Raw genomic sequence first — 27,205 nt, 5'->3', positions numbered from 1 at the left:
CCTTCCCTGGGCTCTGAGAGGCCTCAGGCTTGGTCAGCAGGGCAAGGACCCCCATGGTATTTGCCTTTCTAGGGCTCTGTGGAGTGGAGCTGATCGGGAGAAAGGAGAGGAACAGGGCTGCGGCAGCTGCCCGGCCATTACCCGAGTGTTGATGCTGGTTCTGTTACCCGGGGGGTGATGCACGGCAGAAGCTGGAGGGTAGACAGCTGGAGGCTCACCCAGGCAGGAGCTGGAGGGAGGAGGCCCTGCAGTGCCAGGCTGTCGGAGTCTGCTGCCCAGTAGGGGAGAAGGCCAAGAAGCCTGGAGTGGGTGTCCACGGTGGACTCTCCAGGCGGCCCCAATCTCCCTCCCCACCTTGTGAGTCCCAGGGCAGCGCCACCACCCCTTTACATGACTGTGCTCCCATTTTAAGTGATTTTGTGAGAATTCCCACCACGGGCTCCATGGTGTCCCTCCCCTGGCCCAGTCAGAGTCTCCTGCACCTCCTGGGCTAAAAACCCCAAGGGGAGACAGCTACATCCCATATGAAAACGGGAAACACAGTCCGCACCCGGCCCCAGGAGGCCAGGTCACGGCCACGGTAATCGGAAAGACTCCGGATTCAAGAGGTTGCGCCGAGTTCGGCACCGCGCCCTTCTGCGCTCAGCCCCGGGTCAGAGGTGACCTCCTACCACCGGAGGTCTCCAGGTCTCCCAACCCGAGGCTCTGCGGGGCGGGCGTCCCGGGAGGCTGCCGGCGGGGCGGGAGGCGGGCGCTCAGGGCGCGGCCGGCGGCTACTCGCGGGCCGCACTGGGCCGGGGGTGCTTCCCTCCGCCTCTTCCTCCGCCGGCCGGGCCGGGGCGGAGCGGGGCAGCGGCATGGCGGGCCGGCTGGCCGGAGCCGGGGCCGGGGCCGGGGCCGGGACCCGGACGCTGCTGGCGCTGCTGGCGCTCCGGGCGCTCGGGGCCGCGGCGCACCCGCAGTGCCTGGACTTCAGGCCGCCCTTCCGGCCACCGCAGCCGCTGCGCTTCTGCTCGCAGTACTCGGCCTTCGGCTGCTGCACTCCCGAGCAGGACGCGGCGCTGGCCCGGCGCTTCGGGGCCGTGGCGGCGCGCGTGGACGCCGCGATGTGGGCCGAGTGCGCCGGCTACGCGCTCGACTTGCTGTGCCAGGTGAGCGGGCGCGCGGGTCGTGCGGGGCGCGCGGCGGGAGGGCGCGCGCCCGGGGCCTCGGTCCCAGATGCTAGGGTGGCGGCGGTGGCAACCCTACTGGGCAAGGAGGATCGAGACTGGGCATCGGGCTTCGGAACTCGAGGCCCCCGGGCGGGAGTCATTTGGCAGGGGGTGGGGAGTCGGGCATACTGGGATGGCTGTGGGCTTTGCCATCACTAACTTTGTGACTTAGGTTTTCTCTGGGTCTCAGTTTCTCCTCCTGATGAAATCATCGCTCCCTCCGAGTCTGGGGGGCTCTTCTGCCCTGGCACCTAAAGATGCCCCCAGTGTCCCAGCCCCAGAGAGCCCTGCCCTTGTCCAAGCTCCAGGATGGGAAGCTTTTGTCCTGCTCGGAGCTCCCTTGCGTTGCCCCTGGGGGGAGGTGGGCGCCCACCAACCCTTGCAGAGGGCATGATCGGCACGCTGGTCTTGGGTTTGTCGAGGGGTTTGGGGGACCCTACTCCCAATGAGGGCCCTTCCTCCCAACCTGAAGGAGTGCTCAGGGCCCCTCTGGACTGCGGGACCCTGACACGCCCTGGGGCTCCTATCCTGGGTAACCCCAGTAGTGAGATGTACCAGACGGTTCCAGACCCCCTAGGTTTGTGCTGTGCCCTCTCCCTGGGATGGTGCTCCCACCCAGTGTGGGTTCTCTCATCCTCAGAGACCACCCAAGACATCCCTCTGGTGAAGCTTCTTGGCCCCCGCCCCTCCTCTGAGAGCTGAACCCCGGCTTCTCCTCACACCAGATTGTGCCTCGGTTCTTCATTTTCCTGACTCCAGAGTGCCTGATGACCCCAACCCCTGGCGGGTAATGGGTCAAGGCTGAGAAGTCTGAAGGCTGGCCCTGGCCCAGCCCCGGACAGTGAGAGGACCCATGGGTGGAGGGCTCCTGTCCACGCAGCACAGAGTCCTAACCTTCAGCTATCAGAGGCAGGTGCTGGTGGGAGGGGCGGGGCCTACGGGGGCTGGCTTGGGTTCAGACCTACTAGGGTCTGATCCTGGCTCTGCCACTTCCTGGCCTTGCAACCCCGGACAGGTCATCACTCTACTTCAGTTGCATCATGTTTACATTGGGGGAGGTCTAAGTTGCCCTGCCCTCCCACACTCCCGCTTGCCATGAAGGCTGAATGACACACACTCAGGGCTCAGTGAGCCATTCTGCCTGGATTTCTCTAGTGCCTCCTTGGTCCCCAGTGGCTGCCCAGCCCCGAGAGGGGACGGAGTGGGGCCCAGAGGCTGGTTCAGGGAAGGCCCGGAGAGACAGGGACTGGCTTGGTGATCATACAACCCGGAAGTGGCCATGGTGACACATGGACCACACTCATTGCCAGTGTGAGTGAGCCATCATCTGAGCAAGAAATAAGAGGGGCTGGGAGGGCTCTCTCTTTTGGTGGACTCCCCTGAGCCCCTGCACTGGGCATCTCAGGGGAGCGAGAATGGTGCAATCAAGTGTCCATCCCTCGACAATCTGGGGACCCTGGAGGATCAGATCCTGTAGTCTTCCCATGTCGGTCACGTAGAAGAGTTCACGCATCCATTCCGTGGTTTTTTGCCTTTTTGTTTTAATTGAGCATTTACTACGTGCCAGGCTCAGCGGGGCACTGAAGATAGGCGGGTCTGCGGAGGAAGAAGGGAAGGGCCAGTCCCTCTACCCTCCCCCTGGCAGGAGGCTCCCCTCTGTCCTTAGGAACCGTCCCAGCAGGCCTGGCCTTGAGCAAGCTGTGGTAGAATGGCTGCTAGCAATTCACCCCAGGCGTCTTGGGAGTGACCTCATGTCTGGAGCGAGCTCGGAGAGTGCAGAGGAGGCTGGATCATGGTTTCCCTGGAGGGCCTCGTGGGAGGGAGGGAGAGCGCTGGGCCGGAGACAATGTTCCCAGCAAGCCAAGGCCGTGTCTGGACTCAGCACCTCCTGATTTCCACCAGGGGAGGGGGCCGAGGTGCCTTGTTTACAAGTTTTGGTCAATGGAATTCAGGCACTCACATCTGCCTGGACTCCTGATGGTGAAAGAGACCATGAAACCATGCCTGCGCCCACAGTCCCCCCAGAACATGCACCCATCTGACACCTATGACTCCTCCAGACGCCCACGATGGCTACCTAGCCAGAGGGTGGTGATCTCTCCTGGCCCCTTCAGACCCTTTCCTGAGGCTTTGCCCTGGTCCATCTGCTGTTGTAGGAAGGAGAAGAGAGAGCTTGTGACACAGGGTAGCTCAGGTCCCAGGCTGATGAGAGCCAGTCCACGCAACAAGCTTCCATATGACCGTGATGGCCTCTAAGTACTGTCATCGAGGCCTGTTTCTGATAGAAGTCTGTGCATAACATGCTTGCAGGTGCAGCCTCTGGGCAGACAGTGCTTTGGAGCCTGTCAGGAGCTGGCCCTGTGCTGGGTGCTGGGCCCAGGGGCAGTGGGCCAGTCACAAACCCAGTTCTCAAAAGTCTCCTTGTTCAATTCAGGAGACACCGAGACCCTTATCAGAATGGGCCAAAGCCTCCCCAGGGGTCACCATGGAGGCAGAGCTTGCCCTGAAAAAGTCAGGGAAGCCTTCCTGGAGGAGGGAACACTGAGTCGCCTCTTGATAGTTCATATTGTTTGAGCACTTACTCAGAAAACACATGTGTCACTTCAGTTTATTTATCCCAATAACTTATGCTTCAGTTTATTTCTCTAGGAAATTTTTTCCCCTTTATAGATGGGGACATAGGCACAGATAGGTTACGGAACTTGCCCAAGGTCACTCAGGGAATGGTAGATTTAGTCTCCCGTGGGCTCTGACTCCAGAACCCCTCTTTTAATCACTTTGCCATATTGCCTGCCTTCTTGAAGCCCCACCATGTGCTGGGCCCTGGGGTCCCTGCCCTGAAGGGTCCCACAGCCTAGCAGGTGGACAGACACACAAAGAGATAACTAAGTCCCAGTCAAGCAGAGCACCTGAACAATGGGGAGGTGACAGCAGAAACAGAGAGCTCACGCTGCAAGCTGTAGGATTACAGTTAGGTGAGTGTTGTGTCTGAGGTGTGGACAGAGAGCAGGAGGAGCATCCACAAGGGCTGGGGGAGTCAGGGAACAGAGGTGTAAGAGAAGGCTATTGAGTTGGGCGTTGAGGCATGCATAGGAGTTTGCCATATGCAGCAGTTGGGCAAGGAGGGAATGTCCTACAAGTGAATATTGTGTACAAAGACTCAGTCTTCCTGGGGAATTCCCTGGTGGTCCAGTGGTTAGGGCTCTGTGATTTCACTGCTGAGAGTTTGATCCCTGCTCAAGGAACTAGCTACATGGCACAACCGAAAAAAAAGACTCAGTCTTCCTAAAGAGTAGATGGTGGACATAAGAAGCCTTTGGGACTCTGGGCCATGGGTCATGAATGTCAGCAACCACACAGAGGCAACCTTGGGCAGTAATGTGGGCAGGCTGTTTGTCCCTGTGCTGAAATGCGCAGACAGCTAGGCAATGTGATACTGGGTTGGTTTTCCACGGGTTTTCTGCTGCCTGCCCCCACTGACCACTGTGAGGCTAGTTGCTTTTTTTTTTGCTCTTTATCTGTTTGGCTGTGCCAGGTCTTAGTTGTGGCAGACAGGAGTTTTAGTTGCAGCATGAGAACTCAGTTGTCACATGTGGGATATAGTTTCCTGACCAGGGATGGAACCTGGGCCCCTGCATTGGGAGTGTGGAGTCTTAGCCACGGGACCACCAGGGAAGTCCCGGGGATTGGGTTCTGATGTGTGGAGGGCACTCAGATTGGCTTGCAGAAATCTGTTTTGCTGCCCACTGTGTCTGGAGCTGAGGACAGTGCCTGGCACAGAGTCTGATCGCAGTAACACTTGTTGAATGAAATTCCGTTGAGTAATCTGAAAAGAGCCCTGGTCTGGGCGTCATGAGACCTGGGTCTGAGCTGTGGCTTGGCCACTTCTTGGCATGCGGCCTTCTTGAAGCCTCAACTTCTCATCTATATAGTAGGCATCACCATGACCCTACCTCGCAAAGCAGAAATGAGGTGTGTGCACGCACAGACCCTCCTGGTCCACCCACAGCTGCTGGCGGGACTCACGGGGCCTCCAGGGGAAGCGTAAGAGAGGGGACACGGGACCCAGGCCAGGGCTGGGCCGTCTGGAACACATGGAACACGGCCTCCCTGTCTGGGTCCGGGACGGTGCTCACCAGACCACAAGCACGTCACCAAGTGGCCCTCAGCCCCACGGTAGCAGGAGACAGGCCAGGAGGACTGGCCATGGTGTGACCACAAGCCACAGTCGGGTAAAAGGAGGGTGTGGCCTCTGGCCAGGAGCCTGAGAACACAGCCAAGAGGGCAGCCTGCCACCCACGGCCCCTGGGGGCCTCCTGTGGGAGCCCAGCCGGGCCCTGCCTGGGAGCGGGCTGCGTGTGCCTGTCTGTGCCTCCCCTACTGGGGGACGAGCATCCCTGGCCTGGTGAGCTCACGGTGGGGGCAGGGGGTGGGGGATGGGGGCTGTCAGACCCAGACACAACTACATAGGCTCGGTCAGAGGCTCTAGCTGAGGGACGTCCTTAGAGAGCCTGGGGTGCTGAGGCCTTTTTGCTCTGGGGGGTGGGGGGTAGTTGAGAGGGGGCTTTCAGCCCTCAGGTGGTGGGTTCTGGATCTCAAAGCTGGGAGAGGCCTGGTCACGTTGGTTGTCTCCAAGTGGATTCTCAGAAAGCAGAACCTGGGCCAGAACTCATGGGTTTTTTCCTTATTAGGATGAGTGGACCCTGCCAGCAGGAGTGACCAGGGGCAGAGGGAGACCCATCAAGGATGCAGTTGCAAGTTGGCTATTGCCAAATGTGACTGATGCTTGAGCTGGCGAGACCATGGGTCCAAGAAACCGTATAGACGGCAGATCAGGACTGGCCCCGGTAGGGGGTGAGCCCAGAGGAAGACAGAACAATTTATCTATCAGCTTCCTTCTCCCAGGGGCCCAAGGTTTGCCACATCAGGCCTTAACTCCCCCACATTCCAGATCCTGCCCACGTGGGTGCTGAGTGGGGTCCCAAGTGTCTCATCAATGAGGAAGCCCCCGGGGGGAGTTGAGGGGGGAGCCATAGCTGTTGGGATTTGCCCCGTGGAGTCACAGCCCAGCAGAGCCGGAAAAGGGGCCAGCGAGGTCAAGAGGCTCTGAAGAGGTGCTGGAGGGGAGGGGGAATAGGGGAGGAGCGGGTCTGATTCATCTCATGGAGAATCTGGTCTGGCCGCAGGGGACAGGCTCAGGGCTCCACCAGGAGGGGCCAAACCCAAGGTCAGAGGGAAGGAGGAAGCGGGTCCTGGTGGCCAGGGGGACATGAGGGCAGGAGTGTAATCAAGGTACTCACATTTGTACACGCGTCACCTCTGCGGTGCTGGGGGGATGGGGTCCACCTGAGACCAAACCCACACCCTCCATGCTCACCAAATGATGCTGAATGACACTGGGGGACCCACACCTCGGTCTCCCCGTGTGTAGGAGGGAGCTCCCCGCCATGGGCTCTTGTGGGGATTAAACGGTGGAGGCAGGAGCACTTATTCCCACGCAGGGCTGGTCAGGGTGAGTCAGTGTTCAGCATGGTGCTTGGGTATTCACCATGGGCCTCCTATATGCCAGACACCATCTCAGGCTCTGGGATACGACAGGGACCAACGCAGGCAAAATTCCTGCCCTCGTGGAATTTAGGTTCCGCGGAAGGCAGGCAATAAACATGTAAACCCATTGAGTTTTATTATATTATCAGGGAACGTTACAGTGTTTTTTGTTGTTGTTGTTGTTTTCTGTTTTAAGCCAAAACAGAGGTCAGGAGGAAATGGGGGTGATGGATGGGTGGTCAGTGAAGACCTTCCTGGAGGTGCCCCTTGAGTAGGGATCTAAAAAAAAGTGGAGTGAATCATGGAGGTATAAGGCAGAGGCAGCATATTAAGAGAGAAAGTGGAACTTCCCTGGTGGTCCAGTAGCTAAGTCTCTGCACTCCCAATGCAGAAGGCCACGGGTTCGATCCCTGGTCAGGGCAATGGATCCCACATGCTGCAACTAAAAGTTCACATGTGTTAGTCACTCAGTCATGTCCGACTCTTTGGGACCCCATGGTCTATAACCTGCCAGGCTCTTCTGTCCATGGAATTCTCCAGGCAATAGTACTGGAGGAGTGGGTAGCCATTTCTTTCTCCAGGGGATCTTCCTGACCCAGGGATCAAACCCTGGTCTCCTGCATTGCAGGCAGATTCTTTACCATCTGAGCCACCAGGGAAGCCCTGTAACATACTACAACTGAAGATCTCGATGGCCAAAACTAAGACCTGGTGCAGCCAAATACATAAGTATTTTTTAAAAAATAAATAAATAAAAGAAAAAATGTATTAAAATGCCTCAGATCCTTTCTGGCAGACAGTAGGTGCTTAAGAGTAGCTCCTGATGTTGTTAGTAGCAGGAGTAGTCATAGTGTGGTTATTCTAACAGAAGCATCAAGGCAAGAGATAGGAGGAAGGTGAGGAGATGCAGGCCCCCTGGAGCTGTAGTTGAGACAGTGGGTGTAATGGACAGAAGGCGTCTTCCCATTTTACAGATCAGCAGACTGAGGCTCTTGGAGATGGGGTGAACCATCCGCGGTCACACGGCTGGTAAGCCCACCCCAGAGCATCCCTGCGCCTGCCTGTCTCTGCAGGAATGCTCGCCCTACGCGGCCCACCTCTACGACGCGGAGGACCCGTCCACGCCCCTTAGGACGGTGCCCGGGCTCTGCGAGGACTACTGCCTGGACATGTGGCAGACGTGCCGGGGCCTCTTCCGGCACCTGTCTCCGGACCGCGAGCTCTGGGCGCTGGAGGGCAACCGCGCGAAGCTCTGCCGCTCGCTGTCCCTGGACGACATCGACTACTGCTTCCCGCGCCTGCTGGTCAACGAGAACCTCAACTCCAACCTGGGCCGCGTGGTGGCCGACGCCGAGGGCTGCTTGCAGCTGTGCCTGGAGGAGGTGGCCAACGGGCTGCGCAACCCCGTGGCCATGGTCCACGCCCAGGACGGCACCCACCGCTTCTTCGTGGCCGAGCAGCTGGGGCTGGTATGGGTCTACCTGCCCGACCGCTCGCGGCTGGAGAAGCCCTTCCTGAACATCAGCCGCGCCGTGCTCACCTCGCCCTGGGAGGGCGACGAGCGGGGCTTCCTGGGCCTGGCCTTCCACCCCAGCTTCCGGCACAACGGCAAGCTCTACGTCTACTACTCGGCGGGCGTCGGCTTCGACGAGTGGATCCGCATCAGCGAGTTCAGGGTCTCGGAGGATGACGTCAACGCTGTGGACCACGACTCCGAGAGGTGGTAACCCCCGGGAGCCCAGGCCGGGAGGGGGCGGGGCTGAGATCCGGCAGGGATGCGTACCTGCGTGACCACAAAACGGTCCATTTGATCTGCGCTGTGCCCCAAGGGGTGTGACATATTTTGACGGTCACACCCAGTAAGGGGGCTGAGTCCCCTAGGAGTTCAGGGGAGGGGCAGTTGCCAAACAGACATCACAGGGACTTGAGTCCAGCTCCTGGATCAGGTACTTTAGATGGTTCATTTCACTTGGTTCTCATACAGCCCCATTTTACAGATGAGGAAGTGGAGGCTCAGAGAGATGAAAGGACTGCTAGGTCACACAGCTAGAAGTGTCAGAGCTGGAACTCTGATCTGTCTGCTTCCCTCCCAAGCCCAACCCACTGCTCCCACCCCCCCAGCTCTGGCCCCAGGGGACCATTGTCACCTGGCTGGCCCCCACCTCTTACTTGTCACCTCCACACTCCACCCCCAGGCAAACTGCTCCTTCCCACCCTCCCCCAGCTGCATGTTTATCCGTTCTTTGCCTCCAGGCTTCTGCTCCTCCCAATACCCAGCCTGCTTTTTGGGTATTAGTTATGCTCCAACTGTTTTCAAAACAGATATGACAGGGCTTCCCTGGTGGCTCAGACCATAAAGAATCTGCCGTCCTGCCATGCGGGAGACCCTGGTTTGATGCCTGGGTTGAGAAGATCCCCTGGAGAAGTATTCTTGCCTGGAAGAATTCCATGACAAAGGAGCCTGGTGGTGCTGCAGTCCACTGGGTCGCGGAGTCAGACACGACTGAGCAACAAACAATTTTTGACCTAGCCTGGCGTGAAGGGTATACATAATCTGTCTCCAATAGGAAAATAAGTCCTGTGCCAGGTATTCAGATAGGCAGAATTTGATACCAGGAATTAGTTCCTCAGGTGTTGGAAATGAAGAATGAGAAATGGGGGCGGGGGGAGAGGGAGAAGGGAGGCAACTCCGAGTTCAGCAGCCAAAGGGAGCTGCCCTTACCTCTTGGACTGCGAGAGGCAGGGTTCCCGGAGCCCCTGAGCTGGGGCCACTGGGTAGAAGCTGGAACCATGGTGGGCCTGGGTGGGGGCAGCTGGAGCCAGGGAAGAGGTGTCGCTACTGCCAAGACACTGCCTGAAGCAGAGAGGAGAGAGGGAGGGAGAAATACCCCTGAATCTCCCCCTCCTCATCTCCTGCCAACGCTTTCCTTGGCTGAACCTAGCTGGAGGCCAGTTAGCTGGGGAGCATGGGAAATTTAGTTTGTAGGAGCTGGTAAAGTATCTGCCTGCAATTCAGGAGACCAGGGTTCCCATCCCTGGGTTGGGAAGATCCCCTGGAGAAGGGAATGGCACCCCACTCCACTATTCTTGCCTGGAGAATTCCATGGACAGGAGCCTGGCCAGCTACAGTCCATGGAGTCGCAAGGAGTCAGACATGACTGAGCGACTAACACTTTCACTTTCTCCCCCCCAACTCCAGTCTCCTGCCAATGCTTTCCTTGGCTGAACCTAGCTGGAGGCCAGTTAGCTGAGGAGCATGGGAAATGTAGTTTGCAGGAGCTGGCCCTCTGAAGTGGAGAGCAGGTAAGAGGAGGACCAGGGCTGATCTGAGGACAAATAAGCAAATAGCAGGACATCATGCATTTGATAAAATTGTAAACTCTTGACACTGAAAGTACAAAAAGAAGGAATCAAACTGGCTAATGTGAGGATCTAATGTATTAATAGATTTTGCCTGTGAGCTTCTTGGCAGCCAGGGCAAAAAGAGAAAGCATAATTCTTGTTATCTTTTATGAGGCCACACAACTGATTCTCCAAGAGAGGCCAAGTTTGTCATGTGAATCTCACAGAGGGGAGACAGAGGGACAGAATGAATGTGTCTTCAATGATGACTTTAAAAAATGGATTCCTGATGAAGACTGAAGGTGGAACACAAGATATACAGATGAACATATTTTAGAATTGGGGTTCAGCAAGGGTCCCTCTGGGGACCTCACAGTACAAGCCTAGAGCCTGACTCTTGCAGGGGAAGAAGTAGGCATGGCTGGCTTAGGGCAGAGCCAGGAATGAGTGGTCATTTTTGCCTGAGTCAGCTGTCAGTCTCTGTTCTCAGGGCTGGGATCCCAATGGGAGATGGATGTCCAACAGTCTGAGCTGTCCTTTCCGTGGAGGACCTGGTTTGGGGATTATGTGTGGCTCCCCGTGTCATGTATGTTGGTCTCACAACAGAAAGGCTTCTGGTCTTGGTTCTGAAGTTCTAAAGTCCTAGGTTCAAGGTACCTGACCTTTCTGTATCTCAGGTTTCTTATCTGCATTAATAAAGGATTGGCCAGTCAGTCGCCAATCCTGGAAAACCTAAACTAGCCTAAGCATTTTGGTCAAAGGGAATTTAATACAGGGAATTGGCTGCTAAGGTATTGATGAGGGCTGGAGAAGGAAAAGGAGAGGGTCAAGTTCCCTAGATATGAGTTCTTGTGAGAAGCGAGGGGAACAAAAGGCAAAAAGGTCTTGGTGCTGCTGGGTTTTGCCCCTCCTGGTACCCAGATGTCTGGGCAGAAAGCCAGGAGTCCACATTCACCAGCCACTGTCGCCCTTCCTGCAACCATTGCTTCTGGAGGCAGTGCCAGAAACCAGGGACATGTGACTCCTCCCTTCCCCTTGCCTGCCACCCTCTCCTGGCAAGCCCTAACTGGAAGCTAGCTGACTGGCAGTGTGGTGGAAGATTCCCGCCCTGGCAGTAAAGGAGGTCACTGAGAAGTTAGTGTGGAGCTGAGCACAGGCCACACCATCCAGCCCGCCTCCTTAGAAGTTAAAACCATAACAAATGAGAGACTGTGTCAGAAGTGCTCAGCTTAAGTGGCTGGTGTGTGCGTAGCTATGATGATGAAGAAACCAGTCGTGCTAGTGATTGGGTCAACAGTTTCACTTGACCGTAACAGGCAGGGGCTAGTTGTGGGGGAGCAGTGGAAAAAACACTAGACCAGAACCAGAAGTCCTGAGTTCCTGTCCCAGCTCTGCTGTCTATGGGCTGTGTGACCTTGGGAAAGTTGCTCAACCTCTCTGAGCCTCTTGGATCTCATTGGCACAGTGATGTGAATTATCCCTTCCTAGCCTGCCACATCTTTATAAAAATCACTTCCTATAAAGGATATGGAAAGTCTTTCCAACTACAAAATGGCATCTAAGAGAGAGGAGGTTTTATTGCTGTAATCTTGTTTTGTGTTTCTGGCTGAGATTTTCTTTGTGTGTGTGCGTGTGTGGTGGCTTATCTTCTCTTAGGATAATCCTGGAAATCGAAGAACCAGCCTCGAACCATAATGGAGGCCAGCTGCTCTTCGGGGATGATGGGTACCTCTACATCTTTACCGGAGATGGCGGGATGGCTGGAGACCCCTTTGGGAAGTTTGGAAACGCCCAAAACAAGTATGTTCTGATTTGGTTGGTGGGTGGGTTGGTTTATGTACTCTCCTGGAGGGGGAATGACTTCCTCAGCTGTGAAACTAGGGCAATAGAAATGGCTTTGGGTCCCAGCTCAGCCTGCAGCTAGCCAGCTGGGGAACCCAGTGCCTTCCCCTTATCAGTTAGAAAGGAATAATGATCGTCTGCATGGGGAGGCTTGTCATGAGGAATAAAGGTGATGGCTACCTGAAAGGCGGCATCACAGAGCCTCTGGGAAGGTGAGATTTTTCTTTGAAGTTCACCCAGCCCTGCTGGAGCCAGAGAAAGGAAAAGGGTGCTTCCCAGACCAAATGGGGAGTGTGAGCTGGCAGGAGCAGGGCTGTATGGATGGGCATGTGGGTTTTCTACCCCAAGGGTCACCAGAGATGGCCCCGAAATTTGAAGCAAAGTCTTGCTCTCAATTCCTCACTTCCGGGCTTGAGAAGATGGCCTGTCACCATTCCCCTCCTTACACATACACACACACACACACACACACACACACACACACAGAGTCTCAAGTTTATAGATGAGGATGCCCAGGAGTCTCAGGGCAGCCTCCTCCATTCTCTCAGCCCAAATCACAAAACCTTCCTCAGCCCAGAGAGTAAAAATAGCCCATATGATGTTGATTACAGTAATTAAAGTGTTCCCAGTTTGTGACTTGTGCTTTCATATGTGACAGCGTAAGAATCATTGCAGCTTTCTCATGTTTGGGATGTATTTAGAGATGAAGTTGAGAAAATAGAAATTAAGGATTTGAGGATAATTGGACAAGACTTAAAACATTATTTTGCTGCTACGAGTTTTGCCCAGTTACATATCAAAGCCTGGAGCGTGGTGTGTGGGCTCTGGGGAGTAATCCGTAGCTCGGTGTGGAGCAGGCTGGGGAGTGTGAGAGGAACTCACTGGAGCAGAACCTAGAAGTCCACAATAGGGGATTACCTGTGGGGCAACTACTGGGGCAGGGGGGAGCGTTTTATCATCATGAAAGAGGACACTTGTGTGGTGTCTTTAATGATGACGGAAATGCTTGGGTGCTGATGCTCTGTGAGAATGTGGGGTACACTGTTGCATCAAATGGGCAGACCAGCCAGTCCTGCCTGAAAAAGCAGCCCAAAGGAAGTGCACCCAAATACTAGGGGAAAACCTTGCAGTAAGTAAGTGCATCAAAAAATCACAGATGAAGGGACTTCCCTGGTGGTCCAACGGTTAAGACTCTGCTCCCAGTGCAGTTCAAGCCTTGGTCAAGGAATTAGATCCCACATGCCACAACCAAGAGTTCACATGCCCAACCTAAAGATCCCACATGCCACAACCAAGAGTTCACATGCCCAACCTAAAGATCCCACATGCCTCAACTAACACCGGACACAGCCAAATAAATAAATAAATACTGTAAAAAAAGCCACAGGTGAAGAGGGTGTGTTCCCCTCTGCACATCTTTAAGCACGTCCCAGATTCCATCGTGTGTCGCTTTTGTCCTGCAATGAATGAGACCCAGAAGCTGCTCACCCCAGTGGCTGCGTGGAGGTCCGGGCTGCAGCTGCACCCTGTTCCGCGTGGCTCTGGAGGCAACGTGCTGAGGTCTCGCTCCCAGGCCCCAGAAGCCGATGTTGCCGGGCACCCTGAAGGGACCTCACTTCCTGTCCAGAGCTGCCTGGGAGACTGGCAAGTTGTTCCCCTCTCAGAGCCTGGGTTCAGGATGGTGTGTGTGGAGTGTGGGGTGAACTGAACTGCTTCGGAGGCGTGTTTGGCCTGACATGCTGCGATGGCCCTGGGCACGTGTGAGAGAGAAGGCAAGAGCCCCATCTCCCGTTTCCTGCTAACATCTGCTGCGTTCTCACCCGTCTCCCTGCCCTCCTTGTACTCTTGAATGGTGCACTTGACTTTGACTGCAGTTATTCATACATTCACTCACCAAACACTAAATGAGCACCTACTGCATGCCTGTTGCTGTGCTGGGTGCTGAAAGTAAGCTGTAAATAGGCGTTATTTTTCTAGTATCATTTTCACCGTGTAGCACAGTTCTGCAAGTAGGCAGGAAACAGCGGGACCATCTAATATTACAGCAGAGAACCCCAGGGCCTGGGGAGGTTAGAAAGTGCGATGAAGAGCTTGGGTTTCTGCAGCCAGGCTACCTAGGCTGGATGAGGGGTGAGGCAATTAGGGGTGCTCTATGGCCTCTCTGAATTCAGCTGTCCCGTCTGTGAAATAAATGATGATCACAACAGCACGCACTTACCTAAAAGACTGGGGCTTCGCTGGTGGCTCAGTGGGTTAAGAACCCGCCTGCCAATGCAGGAGATGGAGGGTTCGATCCCTGGATCAGGAAGATCTCCTGGAGAAGAAAATGGCAACCCACTCCAGTATTCTTGCCTGGGAAATCCCAGGGACAGAGGAGCCTGGCGGGCTACAGTCCAGGGAGTCACAAGAGTTGGACACGACCTAGCAACTAAACAACAACAAAACCTGAAAGATTTCTTGTGAGAATAAAACAAAGCAACAGATGGTATGTAAGTCAAATGCTTAGGATGGCACATGGTAAGGTGTCTGAAAATGTCAAATGAATGATTGGGGTTACCCAGCCGGTGCATGGCTGCTGAGGACTTGAACTTGGGGTCTCTGGCCTCATAGCCAACGCTTGCCCTGCACCTGGGGCGGCCTTGGGCCCCAGTCGGTGCTTTCTCTCGCAGATCGGCGCTGCTGGGCAAGGTGCTGCGCATCGACGTGGACCGCAACGAGCGCGGCCCGCTCTACCGCATCCCGCCGGACAACCCGTTCGTGGGCGACCCCGCCGCGCGCCCGGAGGTCTACGCCTTCGGGGTACGCAACATGTGGCGCTGCTCCTTCGACCGAGGCGACCCGGTGACAGGCGCGGGCCGCGGGCGCCTCTTCTGCGGCGACGTGGGCCAGAACAAGTTCGAGGAGGTGGACCTGGTGGAGCGCGGCCGCAACTACGGCTGGCGCGCCCGCGAGGGCTACGAGTGCTACGACCGCAAGCTGTGCGCCAACGCCTCCCTCGGTGACCGCCCCACCCCACCCCCCTCCGCGCCCCCGGGGGCCCCTCTCCCCAGATCTGCCACCCCCCACTCCACGGCTGTGCGCCCACGCCTCCCTCGGTGGCCCCCCAACCTCACCTACCGCCCGCGCGATTGGCGACCCCCAGTCCTGGTACAACCCGCCCCCCATCAGGATGCGCGCCAGTGCCTCCGTCTGTAGCCAGCCCGCGCTCACCCCAGACTTCCCTCGCCCGCTCTTCCCTCCGGAATGGCTCCCCCGCCGACCTCCCCTAATCACTTCCTGGCTGGCAAACCCTTGCCCTCTCCCCACCTGACAAACTTTAAGCATCACCCTTTCTCGTTGACTCTCGGGCCCCATCTCGGGCCCTCCTAGGGACCTCCCACCCCCTGGCCTGGCAAGACTCAGGACCACCTGCGGAGCCTCCGCGGGACCTCCGCAGGCTCACCCGGCGTCTCCCCACTCTGCAGATGATGTACTGCCAATTTTCGCCTACCCGCACAAACTGGGCAAGTCGGTGACTGGGGGGTACGTGTACCGGGGCTGCGAGTACCCCAACCTGAACGGCCTCTACATTTTTGGAGACTTCATGAGCGGGTAAGTGACCTGACAGCAGTACTGAGGGGTAGGGACCGCAGAGGTGAAAGGTCGGGGAACCCGAACACCACCTTTGACGGCTCTGGGTCATCTGTCTCCTGGGAGCCAGGATCTGTCATTGCTGCCGCCTGGCCAGAGAGGTCACCTTGCTGGAGGGAGGGGACCCGGGGCTCCAGCTGAGGTCTGACCACTGGGCCCCATGGAGCCTTGCTGCTTCCACCTACTGAGCCCCCAGAGGCAGGTGGGTGTGTTGCCGGGGAAGGAGGGTGGGATAAATCACATCCCAAACAGGTTTCAGAGGGGGTTTGAGACTATACCTCCCAAGTCTGACGTGGGTCAGACTCTTTACCCCGGGGAGCTTACAAAGCCTCGTGACCACCTGTTTCTCCCATTGTACAGAGGGGAAAACTGAGGACCAGAGAGGCCCAGGGAAGCCACACACTTGGCATGATGTTTTAAAGTATAGCTGAGATGACCTGTGTCCGAAGCCTGGCATGCTTATTAGCTGTATGACCTTGAGCCAGCTACTTCACCTCTCTGAGCTTTAATTTCCTCATCTGCAAAATGATGATAGTACCTGCTTACTAAGGTTATTTGAGTCCTGTTCATACATATACAGCAGTTAGAATCTAGAACATGTCCAATTTCTAGTTGTTTTGTTCTATTAATAAAATAGAAGGATCTGTTGGTGGTCTTAGGACTTTCCCAGCCTCTTGTGAAATGAGTTTTTTTGTTGTAGTTGTTGCGCTATGCAGCTTGAAGAATTCCCCAACCAGGGATCAAAACCAGGTCCCCTGTAGTGGAAGTGTGGAATCCTAACCACTGGATCGCCAGTTCTTAATTATTCACACCCTAGCCTCTCCACGTAAGGGCAGTTGAAAAGGGTCTCTGTTCAGAGAGGAAGTAAGGAAGCCTGAGGCTGGCAGAATTCTTACCTCTCACAGGCTGCTGAACTGGGGTGGGTTTGTGGCCATTCGTCTATAGCTGGAGCTGACAGAGAACCCTGACCTGGGCCTCTGGTTGCTGGGTCCTTCTCCCAGCTTGGAGAGTCTCCCTCTGGACTCAGTTATCCCATCTGGAAAATGGGTCTAGATGAAACCTCTCTTTTTACTCCGATTCTCCTTTTACTCTTCTACTACCCCCCTACCCCCACCCCAGGAATGCTCAAGCCACCTGAACACAGAAATTCAGTGAATTTTGCTGGCACTTCCCAAGCTCCTCTGCTGGGTCAGGCTTCATGCCAGGGCTAGAGCAACGAAGTTGAAGAATACCTCACACCCAAGTCAGGAAGACAGACTCTCACTGGGTCCATTTGAGTCTGGCCTCAGAGAGCCTGTGCTCTTTGGGGAAGCCCAGCACAGGAGCAGTCAGGAGGGCTTCTCAAAGGAGGGGACAGACAAGCAGGGCCTGAAAGTATCCGTAGGTGACTGACAAGCGTAGAAGGGAGTAGGGACAAAATCAGCATATTCTGAAGATGCCAAATTCTCCACTTCAGGACTTCCCTGGCAGTCCAGTGGTGAAGACTTTGCCTTCCACTGCAGGGGGCATATGTTCATCCCTGGTGGGGAGCTGAGATCCCATGTGCCTTGCAACCGAAAAACCAAAACATAATCAACAGAACGAATATCATAACAAATCCAATGACTACTTTAAAAATGGTCCACATCAAAAAAAAAAAAAAAAAAAACACTTAAAAAAACCCCCCAAAACAAAAAACAGATTCTCCATTTCGTGCTCCCAAATGGAGGCAGCTCCCAAGTCTATGCAGCCTCCGTAGCTTCTGAACCCGAAGTCAGCTCCTGACTGTCTCCTGCTGGTCAGTGGTTGGAACTGAACTGAGGAGGCTGAAACCAAGTCGGTCTTGTTCATCCATACGCTTCTCCTGGGCTTCCCTGATGGCTCAGGCGGTAAAGAATCCGCCTGCAATGTGGGAGACCTGGGTTGGATCCCTGGATTGGGAAGATCCCATGGAGGAGGGCATGACAACCCACTGCAGTATTCTTGCCTGGAGAATCCCAGGGACGGAGGAGCCTGGAGGGCTACAGTCCATGGGGAAACAAAGAGCTGGACATGACTGAGTGGCTAAGCATACATGCTTCTCCTGCTGTGTATTAGGTTGGCCAAACCGTTTGTTCAGGATTTTCCATAACGTCTAACAGAAACACCCAAACGAACTTTTCGGCTGACCCAGTAGCAGGTGCTCAGTACAGGCTGCATGTGGGGCAGGCTTCCTGGATGTGCAGTCTGTGAGCTTGTACAGACATGCTCAGAAGGGCCCACGCTCGGTTTAACGATCTGCCATCACTGTCTTGAAACTTTTAGTACATTTTGAATAAGGGTCCTTGCATGTTTGTTTTGCATTGGACCCTGCATATTATGTGTGGTCCTGGTTGCGTAGCTAACAGATGAGTGGATGGATGGGTTGGTGGGTGGGCTTCCCCCAGGCACCCTGCCAGGCAGGACCCCACAGCCCATCCTCTTTTGCAGGCGTCTGATGTCCCTCCGGGAGAACCTGGAGACAGGCCAGTGGCGGTACAGCGAGATCTGCATGGGCCGTGGCCAGACCTGTGCGTTCCCAGGCCTCATCAACAATTACTATCCACACATCATCTCCTTCGCAGAGGACGAGGCTGGTGAGTACTCCTGAGGCCTTTCCATCCGCGCTGCGCCTGCCTGGCACTGACCTCTCCCACCCCTGGGTCCTTCTGGCCTGGGATTCCCCAGATGGTGTCTCAGGCCTGAGTCACCTTCAGGCAGGAGGGTGACATGTTCACCTTCAGGCAGGAGGGTGACATGTTCAGAGGGCTTGAGCCTTGCTTGGGTGTCAGTTCTCACCTGTCTGAGCCTCCATTTCCTCATCTGGAAAATGGGAGCAGTGGTCCCCCACTCCCACCATGGGCAGAGTTACTGGAAGGGATCACATGACCCCACAGGTAAGAGTCCGGGGAGGTTATGGGACCAGGAAAGGGTGTGATGGTGGAAAGGCAGGCAAGTGGTGGGAGAGTGCCTCCCTGGGGACCCCCAGCACCCTGGATTCCTGATGGCAAAAGCACTGGGGCCTATAAATGAAGCCGCATTGTCCTCAGAGAGTGGTGGGCACTGCTTTCTTGCCTGTTAGTGGGTCCCCTTTTCAGGCGCTTGTGTTTTCAATGCCAGGAGCAGAGGGGGAGGGGAGAGGAAGAAGGATCCTGGGGGCTGGATCCCGCCTTTGTCCTTGGCCCTGGATTGTTCCTGGACAAAAGCTGAGGGGCCCCCAGTGGGGCCCAGTGGATGCTTGGCCAGGTTACTAGGCAACACCCTCCCGAGGGCCTTTCGAGAGGTGTCTCCCTGCAGGGCCCAGTGCCCAGAGCCCCCCGGCCTAAGTCTGGGAAACCTTTGTTGAACCGACACCCGTCAGAATCTAAGTTTTCAAAAGGGCAGCCCAGCCCCCACTGCCCTCCCCAAGCCCACTGGGCCCTTGAAAGCCTTTTCTTTGGGTCAGTAGGGGGTTAACATGTTTTGGAAGGGGGAGTGCCCTTTCCTGGTGCCCCCTCACAGAACCCAGACCCCAGAGGCAGGCCCAGGGGGCTCTTCTTCTGAGTGACACCGAGGGACAGACACGTGCACCCCAAAGAGGAGGCCCCTCAAAGACAGACAAGCCGAGGGACAGCATGCTGGTGAGCTCAGGCAGGTGGCCCCTGAAGGCACAGAGATCCGGGGAGCTGATGCCAGCAAACTCCCCCAGCTCCCTGCAGCCTCTGCCTCTCAGCTTGATCTTCTGATGCTTGTAAATTGCACAACAAGGACCTCTGCTGGCCCCCAGTGTCCTCCAGGGACAGTCCGCACTGCAGAGATCAGGAGGACAGTGTGGCCCTGGGCAGAGCTTAGCAGCGCCATCAGGGCTCCCTGACTGTGCATGGGGTTGGGGGGCCATGGCTTCCCACAAATTAAGGCTGAATGGGGCCTTAGAGTGCTCCCGGTCCAGGGCTGTCACTTTACAGATGGGGGAACTGAGGCTGGGTGCAGATGACAATAACAACGGCGGTAATAGTTCATCCTGATGGAGCAAGTACCACGTGCTCTTGTCATCCTTACAACAGCCTTACGAGGCAGGCCCACTGGGGAATGCGGAAGCTGGTCACCAGTAAGCCGTCGGTGGGGAGCTGGGCTGTGGACCCCACTGGTGCTCAGAGGTGTGTGTGCTGGGCATGAGGCCAGGCAGGGACCAGGGGTGGGGCCTGGGTGCCCCTGGGGTCACCAGGAAGGAGGCACGAGCAGAGATCAGAGCCGGGGTGGGTGTGGGCAGAGTGGCCAGCACCCCAGGAGGCTGTGCTGCAGAGACCCCAGGATGCGTCTGGATGCCTTTCTCAGGCTCATTTCCCTGTTCTGGGGATGGGAGAGGTACACCGACCTGGAGCATCTCCCCTCCTGGCTCACTGAGGTTGGGGTGCATCCCGAAGCCTGAGGTGGGGGCGTGAGGCTGGCCCGGATGGTGTTCCAGGCAGCAGTCTCACCCTTTGCTTTGTTTCTTGTTCAAGGGGAGCTGTACTTCATGTCAACGGGCATGCCGAGTGCCACTGCGGCGCATGGGGTGGTCTACAAGATGATCGACCCTTCCAGGTGAGTACCCGCCTCCCGCCCACCCCGCCCCCAGCAGGGCCTGAGCTGCTTCTGTCTGTCAGGAGCACTCCCCTCCATTACCTCATTTCCCCTCTCTATTGCATCCTAAGGTGGGTGTGATTAACACCCCCATTTTTCAGAAGAGAAAGCTGAGGCCCAGAGAGGGGAAGTGACCAGCTAAGCTCATACTGCTGGTAAGGGCAGATCTAAGATTCAGAACCTATCTGCCAGCCTCGAAGTTCACCTGTATTCATAGGTGGCGCTATTGGTTAAAAAAAAACAAAAAACTAAAAAACCCACCTGCCAATACAGGAGATGCCAGAGATGCAGGTTCGATCCCTGGGTCAGGAAGATCCCCTGGAGGAGGACATGGCAACCCACTCCAGTATTCTTGCCTGAAAAATCCCATGGACAGAGGAGCCTGGTGGGCTACAGTCCCTGGGGCTGCAAACAATCAGACACAACTGAAGCAACTTAGCACTCACGCTTCCATCCTTAGAAAGGTGCCAAAGATACCAATGGGGGCTGATAACCATGGAGCCCACCATCACATTTTTAAAAATTCTTTTAAAAATTTTAGAACAGTTTTAGTTTTACAGATAAGTTGCCATGATAGCACAGTTTCCCATATATCCACCATTCAGTATTCCCTATTATTATGGTACATTTGTCGTGATTAAGGGCTTCCCTGGTGGCTCAGATGGTAAATAATCTTCCAGCAATGCAGGAGAACCAGGTTTGATTCCCTGGTCAGGAAGATCTCCTGGAGAAGGGAATGGCAACCCGCTCCAGTATTCTTGCCTGGAGACCGTGGACAGAGCACCCTGGCGGGTTACAATCGATGGGGCCCAAGAGAGTCAGACACAGCTGAGCAGCTAACACTATCACAGTTAATGAACCAATACTGGTACTTTACCATTCATTAAATGCCACACTTTTTAAAAAGTCAGGTACCTCCATACTTTTAAAATAAGGATTCCTCTGGTTTTTCCCTCATGTCCTTTGCTTTGGGATTCCATCCAGAATTCCACATTGTATTTAGTTACTGTGTCTCGTTAGCTTTCTCTGGTCTATGACCGTCTCTCAGACGTTCCTCGTTTACTACACTGTTTTGTTGAGAGCACAAAGCTCTTCATTATTGATGTAACTATTAAGGAAAACATAAGTGCTTGTTTCTTTCCCTCCTCTGAGGTCCTGGCCCTCTTTGGAATGCTGTCATCATGGAGGAACACATGCAAACTTTACATTTTTCTTCGTAGGTCTGTCCTTATTTTGCATAAATATTTCCACGTTGCAACATCACCCTCAGAAGGCTCGTTTTTGATGGCTGCATAATTTTCTGTTGAGTCACTGTGCCGTGACTGCCTTATCCATCCCTTGGACATTTAGGTTATTTCCAATTTGGAGGGGAAAAATGCTTCTGTAAGGAAATATCACCTAATTCATGCCAGATGCTGCCTGAGACCCACCAACTCCTTTAGTCTGTACAGCATCCTTCTGGGCTCATGTGTGCAAGATCAGTCTTTTCAGTTGTGTCCGACTCTTTGTGACCCCATGGACTGTAGCCCGCCAGGCTCCTCTGTCCATGAACCAACATTGGATTTTTCAGGCAAGAATACTGGAGTTGGGTGCCGTTTCCTCCTCCAGGGGATCTTCCTGACCCAGGGACTAAACCTGCGTCTCGTGCAGCTCTCTGGGCTCACGACCCCCTTAGAACAGAGAGACCTGAGGCTTAGGGATCTCTACTCGAGGTCTCATGGGTCAGAGGAGCAGGCAATAGGCTAGACTCCCCTTTCCCCCACCCTCTCTGACCCTTCTCATCCCTTGCAATTTTCTCTTTTGGAATCCACGTAATTTTTGCACCCACAACATATGGCAGAGGGGCCACATTCCAGAACATTTGGAAAACAAAGAAATGGGAAGTGGAGGGGGTGGGGTGAGGGTCCTCTGCCCAAACATAGCCACTGTGGGATTTTTCTGGGTGCATCTCCTAGATGCACTTTACCCCTTTGGCAAAGTAAAAAATTTTTTACGTAATTTCTTTAAGGAACAAAACCCAGCTGGGTCGGTCTGACGCGTGTGGCTATTATCTGGAGCTCAGAGCAGCCGGAAAAACCGCCCTTTCTGCAGCTTGGAGAAGGCTGTGAACCAGGCTGTGTTTCAGCCTGGGGCGGGGGAAGGGCCCACATCCCCCCTCGCTTTCTCCCTTCTGCCGGGGCTGTTTGAAAGCTCCCTGGGGTCACGTGGCTGCTTCAGCCCTTGGGCTCTCCCCTCGAGCTCCTGGGACCCATTGAAGTCTTGGACCCACGTGGGCTGGTCTCAGAATAGGGTCGGTCCCATTCAAAGACTCACAGATCAACGGCCAGAAGCTCATTAAAATGGGATTCCATTCCTTCCTTGTGCCCCTCCAAGATGCCCAAGGAGACCCAATTCAGAGCCCTGGCAACCCTTCTCAGGCTCTGTTCTCTCCCGGCGCTCTCCAACCTGGCGCTGCAAGGCCCCCGGTTCCCTCAGCTCTGCCACCAGCCCCGAGGCTCTCTCTCTCTCTCTCCCCCCGTTATTCTTCAGATCGACTTAACCTTTCCCTTTGATTTGGCATCACCAGAAATCTCAGAACCAGAGGGGCAGAGAGAGACCCTCCTCAAAGGCTGTGGGGGATGGGGGCCAGGGTAAGATGCAGGGATGGGGCGCGGTGACAGCCACCGGAGTCAGACGGGCAGGCTGGGGAGGAGGAGTGTGACGTTTGATCGCATCCCAAGGATGCTTCATGCCCTGAATTAGAAGTGGCCGCCGGGGCCCTCGTGCACTTCAGGAAGAGGCTTGAGTGGGTGTTCGGCAGGCAGTTCAGAGGTTCCTGTCCTGGGGTTGGGCTCTTGGGGTCCGGGAGGCGTGGTGCAGCAGAAGTGTGCTGTTGTGTCCGACTCTCGTAGCCCGCAAGGCTCCTCAGTCCACGGGATTCTCCAAGCAAGAGTACTGGAGTGGGTTGCCATTTCCTTCTCCAGGGGCTCTTCCTGACCCAGGGATTGAACCTGTGTCTCCGGAGTCTCCTGCATTGGCGGGCAGATTCTTTACCACTGAGCCACCTAGGTAAAAGTGAAACCCAAAGTGAAAGTCGCTCAGTCGTGTCCGACTCTTTGTGACCCCATGGACTATACAGTTCATGGAATTTTCCAGGCCAGAATACTGGAGTGAGTAGCCTTTCCCTTCTCCAGGGCATCTTCCTGACCCAGGGATCGAACTCAGGTCTCCTGCACTGCAGGCGGATTCTTTACCCCTGAGCCACCTGGGTGCTGCTCCATAAATGTCCACCCTTGTTACCGTCCACACCTGCCCAAGGCCTGAACATACACCGGCCCTTCCCCTTCGTGTGTGGCTGCAAGGGGTGGGTGACACCAGAGGGACACACTCAGGGTGGGCTCCCAGGGGGGTGGGGTGACTCATGACGTCCTGTGTGTCGGCAGACGGGCACCACCGGGCAAGTGTCAGATCCAGCCCTCCCAGGTGAAGGTCAGGAGCCGCCTCATCCACTTCGTGCCCAAAGAAAGTAAGTGCCTGCCAACGGGAGACACAGAGGGGGTTTCTGCAGCCCACACTTGCCCCCCACCCCCCCAGATGTGCATGCTCCTAGCTGGGTCTGGATGCCCTTCCTCAGTTCCCTCACTGTGCCCAGCACTGTGCCCGGTGCACAGCAGACACTCGGAGGGCATGGAACTCCTGAAACTCCCTTCCACTGGTGTGTATCAGTCGCAGGCCATGGTAGGCGGCTCTGAGGGGCTGCAGGCCTCAGAACCAACATGACAAAGGGAGAAAAAGGGGGTCCCAGACAAGGTTCACTCAGAGTTCTAGGGAGGGACAGAGAAAGAGGAGGGTAGATCTACATTTGAGCGGAAGGACTTATTCTCCGTGCAAGGGCACCTAGGGGAGGGAACGTTTGGGCCAGGTCTGCTATAAGCCGGTTCTGTTTTTGACAAGCTTCGTGGGGAGGGAAGGGGTGCCAGTCCTCCGGAGGGGCCAGGCAAGGCCACAATGACCGCCTGTGGGATCTGGGGCCCTCTGAAGAGGGTATGCCCCGAGGAAGGGCTGTTCCACTGGGCCCAAGCTAGGTGGGAATGGAGACAGACCCCGTGTTGTCACATCTTCCAGTTCTCAAGACAAGCAGGATATGCATGCTTGCATCCATCCAGCACATGTACGTGCTTCAATCTCGGGCTTTAACGCTGAGCAAACAGTTATGGTCCCTGCCTTCTTGGGTTGTTGCTGTACAATCTCCTGATTTGAAAATATTGGCGACTAGTTCACAATTTTAAAAACCACCCTGCGGGCCAAAGGAAATACTTTAGTGGGCTGAGTGTGCCCAGCAGGTCTCCAGTTGGCAGACTAGAGTTGGGGTTGGGGGGGCAGGAAGAGGGACAAGCTAGGCAGCAGGGCGGGTGGGGGTGCCTGGCCTTGAAGAAGGGGTGCCCCACCTCCAGGGAAGGAGTTTGGGGGAAGGGGGGAGCTGGGTGTTCGGGGTGCAAGTTAATCCTAGCCGCAGTTGGTTTCAAACCTTGGCCCTTTTCCACTCACTCATGTGGCAGTTTTCTGCTCTTCTGTGAGGTTCCGGCTCTGTGCTAGATGCCAAGGCTACAGGAGAAGTCAGACCAGGCCCTGTCCTGGCTGGGGCAGACAGAGAAGTCATTCAGTGTCCCAGGCCCCAGGAGAGAAATTGTGCAGGGCGCCACCGGACCCTGAGCCATAAGGAGCTGCAGGGCAAGGGGGCGGGTGGGAAAGGCCCTGGAGCCGATGAGGGTGGAGCCTGGGTAGGGAGGACCGTGTGGTCCAGAGGTGGGGGAAGGGCGGCCTGGGCACTGAAGGCAGCAGCAGGGGTTTGCAGAATGACCGGAGAAGCGCCTAGCCCCAGCTCCAGGTTGGCACCTGTGGGGTCAGGGTGACCCTCATTCTCAGGGTCTGAGCAGAGGGCAGAACTAGGACATCTTTCCCTGGGGTCTGCCTTCCGGGGTGGAGGACTGGAGTGGGCTGGGGCGGCTGGGGTCCCTCTGACCGCAGACTCTTCCTCTGTGCAGAGTTCATCCGGAGGACGGAGAGCACCCCACGGGCCACCAAGGCTCCCCGCCGCAGCCGCCCCACGGCCGCTCCGCCGGCGCCCACCTCGCGGCCCGCAAGGCCCACCCCACGATCCGGGCGCCGCCGGGGCAGCGGGCGGCGGCGGGGACGGCTGGGCACAGCTGACCCCGAGCCCTCGAACGGCGCAGTGCGCCTGGTGCGGCCAGCGGGCCTGAGCCCGGGCCGCGGGCGCGTGGAGGTGTTCGCGGGGGGACGCTGGGGCACTGTGTGCGACGACGCCTGGGACACCAAGGCGGCGGCCGTCGTGTGCCGCCAGCTGGGCTTCCGGTACGCGGCGCGGGCAGCCAAGCGCGCCGAGTTCGGCGAGGGCCGCACGCTGCCCATCCTGCTGGACGACGTGCGCTGCACGGGCAGCGAGCGCAACCTGCTGGAGTGCGCGCACGCCGGCCTGGGCTTGCACAACTGCGGCCACCAGGAGGACGCCGGCGTCGTGTGCAGCCGCGAGGACCCCGATCTGTAGAGGAGCCCGGGAGGCCCCTCCACCCAGGGCGCGCGCCTGGTGCGTGCGCCGGGGTCCGAGGGTGGAGCGGAGCGTGGGGCGGTTGCCTGGGGTGACCCATCTGCAATGCTGTCCTGTGGATGCCTGGGAGGCGTGTGCGGTGCGCACGTGTTCTCTATGTGTTTCTGCCCCTGCGTCTACCTGGAAGCGGCGGAGTGTGTGCTGGGGGTCGGTGTGGTCCCTGTGGGCGCGGGCGGAGGTGTTCTTACCTCCAAGCATCTCAAGCAGCCGGCCGGGAGCACAACCCTGAGCACCGAGGGCAGCTGCCCTTCAAGGGTGGACTTGCCTACTGGTTGCATTAACAGAGGTCCGCCGGTGGATGGAGGGAGGGGACCAGGCCTGCCCTGCTCAGCTGGTGAGTGGAAGGCCTGCAGACCAGCTGGACCATGGCCTGAGAAATGCGACCCAAAGGATGTGGACCGGTGGCCTGGCAGTCAGAGTTGTGGAGGAGAACCTGAAGGCATCTAGTGGGAACAAGGGAAGTCTTCAGATGGGTGGGTCCGGAGTGACCCGTGGGCCGTGGGAGTCAGGCTGCCCAGGAGGAAGCAAGTACCTGGGGAGGGCAGGCAGGGGGCACTACGTGACTTCAGGGAGAAGCCTCCTGGGCCCAGCTGGTCCAGGCACCGCGGTTGCTGGTGAGGCTTCAGGTCTCTCCACTTTCAAGCCTGTGCCAGGGCCACCTCTCCCATCTCCACCCTCCACCCCAGCCCCAGTGAAATCCCAGGGAAATTTCTGCTTCCTCCGGCCCCACCCCAGGGGCCGGCCAGGCTATGGACCCAGTGAGACTACTGATGCTCTGTCACCCAGGGCTGTGCCAACAACGTGACTGTTTACAAACCCTCCTTCCCGCCTCTTTTCTCTGACTCGCCCCTGCCTGGAAGCTGGGGGTGGGGTGGGAGAAGGGGCCCCAGGCCTGCGGTTGCCCTCTTGCTCACAGGTGGAAGGTCCTTTGCCCACTGATGGCCCCAGCCTGGGCTCATGCCAGGCCTGTCTAGAGACATCAGTGTGGCTGGATTCAGCCTCTGATGGAGGGGCAGGGAGGAGAAGCAGAGGGGTGGTCACCGGGCAGTGAAGACGGATATGGCCCGTGTCCGGGAGGGGGTTGTCGAGAGGGCTCCGGATGGGGCATCCCAACCCAACCTGGGTGTTGTCCTGAGTGCAGCTGGCACTGGGTAGTGTGCCTGGCAGAGAAAATGGTGCAGGCAGAAGACTGTCAGGGTCTCCCAGCTGCTTGATGAAGCTCATTGTGGAGTACGGGGCTGCAGAGAAAAGCTTTAGAGGTTCTTGCCCAGAGAATCCCATGGACAGAGGAGCCTGGCAGGCTACACAGTCCATGGGGTCACAATAGTCAGACATGACTTAGCGACTGAATCACAACTACCACCACCCTCTCCAACGCCCCCTACCTCTGCCCTAGGTGGGGGTGGCGAGGGCCCCAGACCCTTGTGGC

The 27,205-nt window shown here is 56.5% G+C and overlaps 1 protein-coding gene across 1 annotated transcript; it reads left to right on the top strand.

Annotated features, from left to right (window-relative positions):
• The first annotated feature begins 841 nt into the window (after nt 1-841).
• On the top strand, nt 842-26,597 carry HHIPL1 (HHIP like 1). Its single transcript, XM_081549762.1, has 9 exons — nt 842-1,151; nt 7,832-8,478; nt 11,757-11,900; nt 14,612-14,940; nt 15,407-15,533; nt 18,021-18,166; nt 20,051-20,132; nt 23,594-23,676; nt 25,196-26,597. The coding sequence occupies exons 1-9, from the start codon at nt 858-860 to the stop codon at nt 25,714-25,716; spliced, it is 2,373 nt and encodes a 790-aa protein (XP_081405888.1). The 5' UTR covers nt 842-857; the 3' UTR covers nt 25,717-26,597.
• Nucleotides 26,598-27,205: the final 608 nt, after the last annotated feature.

Source organism: Giraffa tippelskirchi, chromosome 12 (assembly GCF_054371585.1).
Source record: "Giraffa tippelskirchi isolate mGirTip1 chromosome 12, T2T-mGirTip1v1.2.pri, whole genome shotgun sequence".
Lineage (NCBI taxonomy): Eukaryota > Metazoa > Chordata > Mammalia > Artiodactyla > Giraffidae > Giraffa > Giraffa tippelskirchi.
Note: the sequence above shows the minus strand (reverse complement) of the source record. Positions and strands in the feature narration are given on the sequence as shown.

Bases quoted from the DNA above. Each gene is read 5' to 3' on its own strand.
- HHIPL1 (XM_081549762.1), top strand. From the start codon at position 858: ATGGCGGGCCGGCTGGCCGGAGCCGGGGCCGGGGCCGGGGCCGGGACC. The intron at 8,479-11,756 runs GTGGTAACCCCC...ATCTTCTCTTAG, and splicing joins GTGGACCACGACTCCGAGAG to GATAATCCTGGAAATCGAAG. The intron at 11,901-14,611 runs GTATGTTCTGAT...TTTCTCTCGCAG, and splicing joins TTTGGAAACGCCCAAAACAA to ATCGGCGCTGCTGGGCAAGG.